This window comes from Bubalus bubalis, chromosome 5, assembly GCF_019923935.1.
Source record: "Bubalus bubalis isolate 160015118507 breed Murrah chromosome 5, NDDB_SH_1, whole genome shotgun sequence".
Lineage (NCBI taxonomy): Eukaryota > Metazoa > Chordata > Mammalia > Artiodactyla > Bovidae > Bubalus > Bubalus bubalis.
The window spans coordinates 15,922,070-15,933,574 of NC_059161.1; the positions used below are offsets into that span (position 1 = coordinate 15,922,070).

The 11,505-nt window shown below is 40.9% G+C and overlaps 1 protein-coding gene across 1 annotated transcript in view; it reads right to left on the reverse strand.

Annotated features, from left to right (window-relative positions):
• TSEN15 (tRNA splicing endonuclease subunit 15) overlaps window positions 1–9,603 on the reverse strand; it is a 29,982-nt gene extending 20,379 nt beyond the window's left edge. Inside the window, exons 1-3 of the mRNA XM_006048653.4 lie at window positions 9,383–9,603; window positions 5,887–5,968; window positions 5,482–5,617 (exon numbers count right to left, since the gene is read on the reverse strand). Coding sequence (XP_006048715.1) covers window positions 5,482–5,617; window positions 5,887–5,968; window positions 9,383–9,508 — 344 coding nt within the window. The 5' untranslated portion in view covers window positions 9,509–9,603. The remainder of the gene's footprint in view (window positions 1–5,481; window positions 5,618–5,886; window positions 5,969–9,382) is intronic.
• Window positions 9,604–11,505: the final 1,902 nt, after the last annotated feature.

Below are 11,505 nucleotides of genomic sequence, written 5' to 3' on the forward strand. Positions count from 1 at the left end.
AAATAAACACCTGTTTATTCTCTTAAATTTAAAAAAATGCATTTTTTAAGGTGAGTTACCTTCATAAATTCCTACCCAAATACTTTTAGGACTTAATGAAATTCCTCCCTATACAAGGCGGCCAGAGATTCAAAGTCAATAATTTTCTTTGTGTTACTAATGAAGGAAAATTCCTACATTAACCACAAATGTCTGAAATTGCACCATTACTGTTATATATGTAACATTTTATATAGAAAGTACACATGGGAGTAAAAATAGATTAAAGTTTGCCTATTACCTAAAAATATCACTCCTGTTAAAAACTGAGGAATGAAATCAAACACACAAATCTTTATTTCTTAAAATGTTATTTGCATTCTTTGAGTTGAGAACATTTTATGCCATAGAAAGCATAATAAATCTAATGTGTATTGGGTCCCATTTGTGCCATTTTCTATATTATCATTCCACTGCCTAATATAATCATGAATATTTATATAAAAATAAGACACACAGACTAAGCTCTCTGCTTCATTTGCACAAGAGTGCAAAAATGGATTACTATTTTAACCTTCCAACTAATTCTACTTAAAGAAGAAAACAAGCTTAAAAAGCTAGAAAATCAATAATCACAATTAGGGAAAAACTAGAAATTAATCAGGCAAATTTATAGTTCTAGATTTATGAAATGATTTTGATTCAAACAGACTATATTCATTTTCTTTTTTAGGATTAAATATACGTTAATTCTAAATGATAGTTCCTTGTCCAAATAAATAATATAACAATAATACTAGCTAGGATGACATTGTTACAGCAATTTAAAGACACAAAGGGAGAATCTGAAGGAGTGAATTATCATGTCTCTTAGATAGAAGCATTATTGGAAATAAAGCTAGTTAAATTGTTGTGTACTGATTCTCAAAACACAGAAAAATCTCACAGTAAGAAGCCTCTCAAAGAATAGTATAAATAGCCTGAAATATCAAAAGATAATTCTCATAACAAATCACACATACCAAAAATATTTAATAGAAATCTAAAAATTAGCTTAATATAATTTTATGGAATACACACAATGAAAAAAATAACTAATTATGGTAGCTTTGATTTGGAAGGGATCTCATATATTATCTACTGATAACCTGTAACCTTCAATAAAAGACAAAGTGAAACTCAAGAATTGTGTGTCTCCAATCATCAAACAAAAATCTGCACCAAGACCAGAATCCAGGTCTTCTGGCTTTAGTCCATGGTCTTTCTCCTAAATCAATATGTATTAATTCTGTATGCATTCATAGAGAATTAGTAAAAAAGCAGATATCCATCAAAGTGCTTCATGTTGGAATTTAAGGTGCTCTGCCTTCTTCCCTTTCAAATTATGGTTCTGGACTCTTGAGAGTCCCTTGGACTGCAAAGAGATCAAACCAATCAATCCTAAAGAAAACCAACCCTGAATATTCACCGGAAGAACTGATGCTAAAGCTGAAGCTCCAGTACTTTGGCCACTTGATGTGAAGAGCTGACTTACTAGAAAAGACCCTGATGCCGAGAAAAACTGAAGGCAAAGGAGAAGAGGGCAGCAGAGGATGAGATGGTTAGATAGCATCACTGACTCAATGGACATGAATCTGAGCAAACTCTGGGAGATCCTGGAGGACAGAGGAGCCTGGCATGCTGCAGTTCATAGGGTCACAAAGAGTCAGACATGACTTAGTGACTGAACAACAGCTCCAAGCCCTCTTCCCTACTTATATACCCACTCAAATACACCTATGTCTTTATCTGTCCTTTCTACCTGCCCCATAGCCTCAGAGGTTCAGGTGCTCCTCTTCCAGCTCAGGATTAATCTCTTTAACTAGTCTCCTGAATCCTCCCCTCCCCATCTCGCAAGAAACTTGGCTCCATTACTCGTTACTTTCACTCCTCAATGTTCAGCCCTTCTCTAGGACAGTTCACAGCACAGCTGGCTTACCTCAGAACAAACAAGTCAGAGAGAGAGTGCCCAAGAGAAGCCACTGTTTTTTTCCCCCAAAGTATCATTGATTTACAATGTTTCAGGTATACAGCGTGTGTGTGTGTGTGTGTGTGTGTGTGTGTGTGTGTGTAGGCTTTCCCAGTGGCTCAGTGGTAAAGAATCCACCTGCAATGCAGGAGACACAGGAGAAACCGCATTCAGTTACTGGGTCAGGAAGATCCCCTGGACAAGGGCATGGCAACTCACTCCAGTATTCTTGCCTGGAGAATGCCACAGACAGATGAGCCTGGCAGGCTAAAGTCTTTGGGTTGCAAAGAGTCAGACATGACTGAAGAGACTGGACACACATGTATATATGTGTGTATATATACACACACACACGCACACATATGGATAGATATGCTCTTGTCAGTTGAACGCTTACAAATATTTTCTCTTATTCCACAGGCTGTCTTTTCATTTTGTTTATGGTTTCCTTTGCTATGTAAAAGTTAAGTTTAATTAGGTCCCATTTACTTATTTTTGCCTTTGTTTCCATTACCCTATGAGACAGATCCAAAAACTAGTGCTGTGATTTATTATGGCCTGCCTATGTTTCTTCTGGGAGTTTTACAATACACATAGGTCTTTAATTCATCTTAAATTTATTTTTGTATATAGTGTTAGAGAATGTTCTAATTTCTTTCTTTTATTAATAGATATAGCTGTCCAGTTTTCCCAACACTACTTATTAAAGAGATGATCTTTCCTCCATTGTATATTCTTGCCTTCTTTTTGGCAGATTAATTGACCATAAGTGTGTGGGTTTATTTCTAGGCTCTCTACTCTGTTCCATTGACCTATATGTCTGCTTTTGTGCCACTACCATACTGTTTTGATTTCTATAGCTTTGTAGTATATTCTGAAGTCATAGAACATGATTCCTCCAGCTCCATTCTTCTTTTTTAAGATTTACTCCATTTCACAAGATTTACTCAAGAATAGCTCCATTTTTCTTTCTCAAGATTTACCATTGCATCAAAAAGAATAGAATACCAAGGGATAAACCTACCTACCAAAGGAGGCAAAAGACCTGTACTCTGAAAACTATAAGACACTGATGAAAGAGATCGAAAATGACACAGACAGAAAGAAAAATATACTGTGTCCTTGGATAGGAAAAATCAATACTATTAAAATGACCATATGATCCAAAGCAATTTATAGATTTAGTGCAATCTCTATCAGATTATCAAGAGTATTTTTTTTACATTGGAAAAGACCCTGATGCTGGCCAAGAGTGAAAGCAAAAGAAGGGGGCAGCAGAAGCTGAGATGGTTAGATAGCATCACCAACTCAATAGAAATGAGTCTGAATAAACTCTGGGGGATAGTGAAGGACAGGGAGCCTGGAAAGCTGTAGTCCACGGGGTCACAAAAAATTGGATATGACTCAGCAACTGAAAAACAACAACTTTTCACAGAACTAGAACAAAAAATTTTCAAATTTGCATGGAAACACAAAAGACTCCAAATAGCCTTACATCTTCTATAATCTGATCTTAGAAGTAACATCTCATCATTTTTGCCAAGTTTTATTTATTAACATTAAGTCACTGGGAATTCCCTGGTGCTCCAAGGGTTAGGACTCTATGCTTTCACAGCCGAGGACCTGGGTTTGATCGCTGGTTGGGGAACTAAGTTCCCACAAGCTGCTCAGTGCACAACACCCACTCTCCAACAAAAAAGCAAGTCACTGATTCCAGCCCAAACTCCAGGGAAGGGAATTACACAAGTGTGACCATCAGAAAGCTGGATTACAAAAAGCCATCTTAGAAGCTGCCTGCCACAGCTTCTAAAGAAGAAAAACAGAAAAGGAGACTTTTTAACAGGATACCAGGTCTTCTTACGAAGCAAGCAATTAGGAAAACCTGGTACTGGCATAAGAGTAAATATACTGACTAATAGAGTATAAAGAGAGGCCAGAAACAAATCAAAGCAAAGCTGCACAAAGTGAGATAATAAGGAAAGGAGGGAATATTCAGCAATTGGACACAGAGAAAAATGGTCATCCAACTGAAAACAGGGTCCCTAGCCTTCCTCTCATAACATTAAAAAAAGCAACTTCAAAACTCTTAGTGAAAATACAGGTGAATTTCTTTTAAATCTTTACTTAGGAAATAGCTCTTATATTCAATATACAGATATTGATTATTAAAATTAATAAATATGATTATATTCAAATTAAAAACTGTTATTCATCAAAAGATACCTGAAACACCGATTTTTAAAGCTGGGAAACACAACCAAAAGGATTACTATCAAGAATATATAAAGAACTCCTAGGAGTCAATGAGGAAACTACAAATAATCCAATAGGTAAAGGATGTGAAAATGCATTTTTCAAGAGAGGAAATAATAAATATATAAATAAATGTTCAATATCAGAGACCTGCAAATTAAGACCACAATTAGACAAGCCATTCAACTGACAGAAATTTAAAAGTCAGAGAATACTAAACGTCAGAGACCATATAGCTTCCAAAGATCTTATTTATTGTGCAGGGGAAAGTAAACTGAGGCAGCCACTTTGGAAAATAGTTTGAAACTATTCCCTAAAGTCAAACATGAGCAACCCTCCATCATCAGGAGAGATGTGAAAACTAATGTATAATCACACGATGGAATGCTGTACAGCAGCCCTCCCTCCCGGCCAAAAGACACCATAATATAACCTTAACAATATAAAGCAAGCCTCAAAAGATGACATGCGTTTTTATAAAGTTAAAAATATCTAAAATGAAACCACTCCAACGAGCATGAAAAATACAGTAACATTTTACAGTAAACACTTGTTCAACACTCATATTTAACTTAGTTCTCAAATAACCAAGAATAAAGCCATGATTCCTATACCCCAAATTCCTTTTAAAATATACTGTTGCTGTTGTTTAGTCACTAAGTCATGTCTGACTCTTTGTGACCCCATGGATTGTAGCCTACCAGGATTCTCTCTGTCCATGGGATTTTCTAGGCAAGAATAATGGAATGGGTTGCCATTTCCTTCTCCAGAGGATCTTCCTGACCCAGGGATGGAACTCGTGTCTCCTGTGTTGCAGGCAGATACTTTACCCTTGATCTACCAGGGAAGCCTTTAAAATATATTACTACCTCTAATTTAAGGATTTCTAGTGCTTTATGCCGGAGAAGGCAATGGCACCCCACTCCAGTATTCTTGCCTGGAAAATCCCATGGACGGAGGAGCCTGGTAGGCTACAGTCCATGGGGTGGCAAAGAGTCCGACACGACTGAGCGACTTCACTTTCCCTTTTCCCTTTCATGCATTGGAGAAGGAAATGGCAACCCATTCCAGTGTTCTTGCCTGGAGAATCCCAGGGACGGGGGAGCCTGGTGGGCTGCCGTCTATGAGGTCGTGCAGAGTTGGACATGACTGAAGTGACTTAGCAGCGGCAGCAGCAGCAGCAGCGCTTTATGCAGGAAAGGAGCTAACCTGCTAAACAAAAATCAAAATCAGCTGCCCACCTGTTATGGCTGAGGGAAGCACTGATGGGTGTAGGTACCACAGTCTGTAACCCTTCTCCTTCTATCTCAGTACCAAGAAGGCAGATGAGCTGGAGATCTGGTAGTCCCACACAGTTTACTTCATGCCAGCTTTTACCTGAAAGTGTATCATTGAATGGACAACAATATTTATCAAAAATAAAAGATAAAAGGTCTAAACATCTACCTAATACTCAGCTGAGCAAACATCACTTATAATGCTATGTCCCTTTATCTTTCTAGTATTTTCTGTTACTCATAATTCCCAGTGTTAATGAATAAAGAAATCACAACACTGACAAAATTAACAGCAAATGCATAAACACTATATCCCGACCCAACTCCTCATTCCCCCACCGTAGCCCCAATAATAAACAAATTACTTACTCTCCATGAGGTCCAGGTAAACCAAGAACGCTATATAAACTTGGGTGGCATCTCCTATATCTAATTCCATCATTTCTAAATACTGAAAATCAAAATGTAATTGTCAAAGAGAGAAGGAAGAATCTCTTAGCATTTTCTTTCAATTAACAACTAGTCAATAGATAACGTATAAGACTCTCTTAAAGGTATAGTGGGAGTTACTTGGCAATCAAGCCCTGATCCCTATCTCTTTAAAAAACTTATGGATTGCTAGGGTAAACACATACACACTTGCAATTGCAGATAAATAATAGTGCATTACAGTAAGTGGCTAAAAACCAAGTGAATGGAAAACAAAAACCAAAACATGACACAACAGGTCAAAGCAGCTGCGCTCAGGTGGCTTGGTTGGTGAATGTTTCCTGGCAGAAGTGGGATGCAAGCTGGGCCCTGAAGGACATGTATGAGTTGAATAAACAGAGAAAGAGTGACAGTGTGAGTAATCACATGAAAGTGGAAATAAGCAACATGGACTCAAGGGCCTAGAAAGAAACCTACCTGCCAGGAGTAGAGACATCTTAATAGGACTTTTGTCAGGGCAGGTTAGTGGGAGCCTCTGATTCCGCGGTCTCATTTGCTGGTGGAGAAGCTGTGCTAGAAGTGCACTCCTGGCCTCTCTCCCTACCCCTGCTCACTCAAGAGTAGGGAATTTGTTAACTGTTGAGTTTCAAAGAAAGGATCAAGGAAGCTGCTGCAGCTTTCAGGCTTGTTGGTCAGCACAGAGCGAACACTCTTCAGGGCCTGCCTCTGCAGGAGAAGCCTGAGGTATTCCAGCTCTGTCAATGACTAGGCAGGTGGGGAGCAGGGTCAATGCAGAGGTGAGGCATCTGCAGACCCACCTGGTGTACTAAAGTCACACTTTCCATCAGCATCCACCAAAGTGTGTACAGATGCAGGAAAAGAGGAGTGCTACTAATTGTCCTCCTCAACCTCAAATGAGTTTGGAAATGACACCGAAAAGGCAACTGGGGACCAGGGGGCGAGGTCTTGATGGCCAGGGTAACAGTGTGAATTTTACCCTTCGGGAAATTCTCTAAATATGAGAATTACATAACCAAAGTGGTGTTTAAGGATGATAAATCTGATTCTATGTTACTGGATTGACCTAAGTTGACTATCCCAAAGCCTTTGACTGTGTGGATCACAACAAACGGTGGAAAATTCTGAAAGAGATGGGAACACCAGACCACCTGACCTGCCTCCTGAGAAACCTATGTGCAGGTCAGGAAGCAACAGTTAGAAATGGACATGGAATAACAGACTGGTTCCCAATAGGAAAAGGAGTACGTCAAGGCTGTATATTGTCACCCTGCTTATTTAACTTCTATGCAGAGTATAGATCATGAGAAACGCTGGGCTGGAAGAAGCACAAGCTGGACTCAAGATTGCCTGGAGAAATATCAATAACCTCAGATATGCAGATGACACAACCCTTATGGCAGAAAGTGAAGAGGAACTAAAAAGCCTCTTGATGAAAGTGAAAGAGGAGAGTGAAATAGTTGGCTTCAAGCTCAACATTCAGAAAACTAAGATCATGGCATCTGGTCCCATCACTTCATGGGAAATAGATGGGGAAACAGTGGAAACAGTGACAGACTTTATTTTGGGGGGCTCCAAAATCACTGCCGATGGTGACTGCAGCCATGAAATTAAAAGATGCTTACTCCTTGGAAGGAAAGTTATGACCAACGTAGATAGCATATTCAAAAGCAGAGACATTACTTTGCCAACAAAGTCCATCTAGTCAAGGCTATGGTTCTTCCAGTGGTCATGTATGGATGTGAGAGATGGACTCTGAAGAAAGCTGAGCGCCAAAGAATTGATGCTTTTGAACTGTGGTGTTGGAGAAGACTCTTGAGAGTCCCTCGGACTGCAAGGAGATCCAACCAGTCCATTCTAAAGGAGATCAGTCCTGGGTGTTCACTGGAAGCACTGATGCTGAAGCTGAAACTCCAATACTTTGGCCACCTCATGAGAAGAGCTGACTCACTGGAAAAGACCCTGATGCTGGGAGGGATTGGGGACAGGAGGAGAAGGGGACGCCAGAGGATGAGATGGCTGGATGGCATCACTGACTCGATGGACGTGAGTTTGAGTGAACTCTGGGAGTTGGTGATGGACAGGGAGGCCTGGCGTGCTGCGATTCATGGGGTCGCAAAGAGTCGGACACGACTGAGCAACTGAACTAAAGTAATTTTCAAACTGAATGATGCAAATGCAGGACTGAAAATCAAACAACTAATGTCTTTTCTTTTTTTTAACATCAATTAGATCCTTCAAGAAGAAAAACTGAAGGAAAAGATTTGATGGTTCAAGCCTATAGAACATTTGACTTTAAAGAAAAAAAAACAAAACAAAAAACCCTGCAAGTTTGAAAATTAAATAGTAACATCAAATCTAAAAGTAGCTTTTAAAACTTATTACTGGTGTTTTACTTTAAATATTTAGGTAGTGGCTACTGTATGTTAAGTGCTTTACTAATATTAACTGACTTAATCCTCTAACAACCCGATAAGGTTAGTACTATTCTTATCTCCATTTTACAGAAGAGAAAACTGAGGAACAATGAGATAAAATATTTTTTCCCTCCCCCACAAATAAAAAGAAAAATCACAAAGCTGATGACAGAACCAGGATGCAAACTCAGGCAGTCTGAATTCATGCTCCTGACCACCATGCTCCTCCATATTTTGGTTCTTTGATGGCACTGAATAATATCTCCATGTTATCGTTTGTTTTTCCTCACCCTGAGAGGGTGTAAGGGGATCAGAGCAGAAGGATAAAATCAAGCAAGAGAAGATGAGAAGATCTTCAAATTTTTCCTTTTCTGGGATGTTTGTAGATGATTATCTATGAAATACTGCTCTCCAGCAGAAGAATGCGATTCTATTTAAACAACTAGACCAAAGTACTTAGTCCCTGAGATTCCTGCAAAACTCATATCCATTCACTGCCCATTCATTGCTTGGGCCATAGCTGGTAAAAGGCAGCAATTTGCCAACAGAGGCAAACGAGGACTGTGCCTAAAACCTTGACCATAGTAGACTACTACAGCTTACTCAAGGCCCACAAACTGTTCCGCTTGTTTACTATGAGGATTAAATGAGACCATCTCCAAGAACGGCCCTAAACAGCAAAACTCAGATTAATGGTGCGGCTGCAATCTAGCTCCAGAGGCTATATAGTTAACGATGTTCCCTCCAGTTAAGAACGGTCCGAGGGAGGCGAGGCGGGAGGGGGCGGTGTCAGAACAATAGATTAACTCATTGAAACAAACAAAAACAATGTTGCCTGCAGCGGGCCAGGAGCAAAAAGAATCCCCTTTCCGTGAGGTTCGCGGGGAAACTCTGCGATCCCATTGGGTGGGGAGTCAATGGCCCAAGGAGGAGCCGGCCCGGGGGTCCCGCCTTGGGTACAGGCCTGGACAAGGCGCCCTGCTCCTCTCGCGCCTGCTGACCTTAGGGTGCGTGCCCATCCAGGCGTCCTCGGGGGCCCACGGGTGGGCGCTGCCACCGCCGCGATCGTCGCCCGGGAGCACATCGCCGCAGCCCGCGGTCGGCTGGGACTCGCCGCGCTCCTCCATGCCCGGCCGTGCGGCGCGCCCGTGGTGCACCACGCCGTGCTCTCCGCGCCCGGCCAGAAGCTGAGACTCGCGCGTCTGGGTTCCGCCTCCGCGTCGTGTGTTGCGCCGGCGCGGGAGAGCTCAGGTGCTGGGAGAATCAGCCCCACCTTCAGACCAACATAACTTTAACCTGAGCGAACGCCCTCCCGTCTCCGTCCGAGCTTATTCAGATCTGGGTGGATGCTAGCGTGGAGAAGGATCAGAAGCTCTTAATTCTTACATCAGCGCCGTTTACAACTCTATTGAGAAAATGGGGGCTCCTTAAGACCTCTTTGCCCTGACGTGTCAGCTCAAAGTGTGGAAGTGGATGAGATCTCCAAAGAAAGCGGAAAGGAGAGAGACCGGAGTTTCAAGAACCATATTTTTAGGGTGAACGAACCGTTTAGGAGTAGAGGAGCAAGAGTAAACACGAGTTGTTGAATGTAAACACGAGTGGTTAGAAAAGTAGGATGCAAACCAGCATAAGCATGTGACGTGGAAGTCAAGAAGGCTGAGCAGTTTCAGACAGGAAGTGTAGGACATTTTAAGCATTTATCGATTTACTGTGAGTGAAATAGGGGGACGCTAGAAGTTCCCGTTACGTTTTCTGCGTCCCTCTGCCTGAAGTGCTGAGACTAGATCTTACGGGTCAAGGGTGGAAGCAGGGACTGCTTAGGAGGTATTGCCTTAATTAACCAAGGCAAGAGATGACTCTCTCAAGAGTCAAAGTGCCAGACAGGGATAGAACTTCTGCTTCCAAATATGACAGACTGAGACTATACCCCAGAAGAAAACATCTATAAAAATTGGACATATTACAAAAATAGAAAATAGATATTAGGACAAATACCTAAAAGGACATAATACAAAAATAGGTATTCCAGAATACCCTGAAATGCAAACAGAAGCACCCTGAGCCTAGTCAGGAGGGCGATGAAGCACCACAAGGAAGGTTTCCCTTTTCTTGGAGTTAGCTTGAGCTAAATGCAGAAGAGCCAACTCATTGGAAAAGACCCCGATGCTGGGAAGGATTGAAGGCAAAAGGAGAAGAGGGCGGCAGAGGATGAGTTGGTTAGATAGCATCACCAACACAATGGACATGAGTTTGAGCAAACTCTCAGAGATAGTGGAGGACAGGGAAGCCCGGTGTGCTGCAGTCCGTTGGGTTGCAAAGGGTCCGACAGGACTTATCGACTGAAGAACAACAATAAAGTACAGTCTGGGAGGCAGGTTCTACAGCAGCAGGGGCACATGTGGGAAAACTCTTTTTCTTATCTGGAGAAGCAAAAAAGTGAAGCCAGGAAACTTTGAAAGCTGAAGACATCAAGAAATCCCCAAAGGGTAGGAGCCAGAGAGAGAGGATGCCCTAACTCTGCTTTCACCTCTGAACAGATCCTGAACCACCTGAAACAAAATCCCAGCAGTTCGGTTAAAAACAAAAGATCTGAACTGAGACTAAAGTTGTCCCCCAAGAAAGAGAGTTTATGGTTTAAATTTAGTCAAGAGAATCACCTGCTAATGCAAAGAAAATAATACTCATCATAGCAAAATAATTCAATCCAGAACATCCACAGCTCATCATTCATAAAGTCCAAGATACAATTCAAAATTAGTGACATATGAAAATCAAGAAAGTGTGTCACATTTTCTGGAATCTGACCCTGAGATGAATCAGATGTTGAGATTGACAGATGAAAACTTTAAAGTAACTATTATAACTATCCTCAGTGAAGTAAAACACAGCATGTTTTCAGTGAATAAAACTCTCAGGAGACAAACAAACAAACCTCATCAGAGAAAATGGAAAAAAGGATCAAATAGAAATTCTGAAGCTAAAAATTAAAATTTCAGAAATACAAAATTCACTGGGTGGATTTAACAGCCAGATGGAAATTACAGAGGAAAAAATGAATGAATTGAAGGTACAGCAATCATCCAAGACATCATCCAAAGTGAACAACAAAGAGAAGATGATTTTT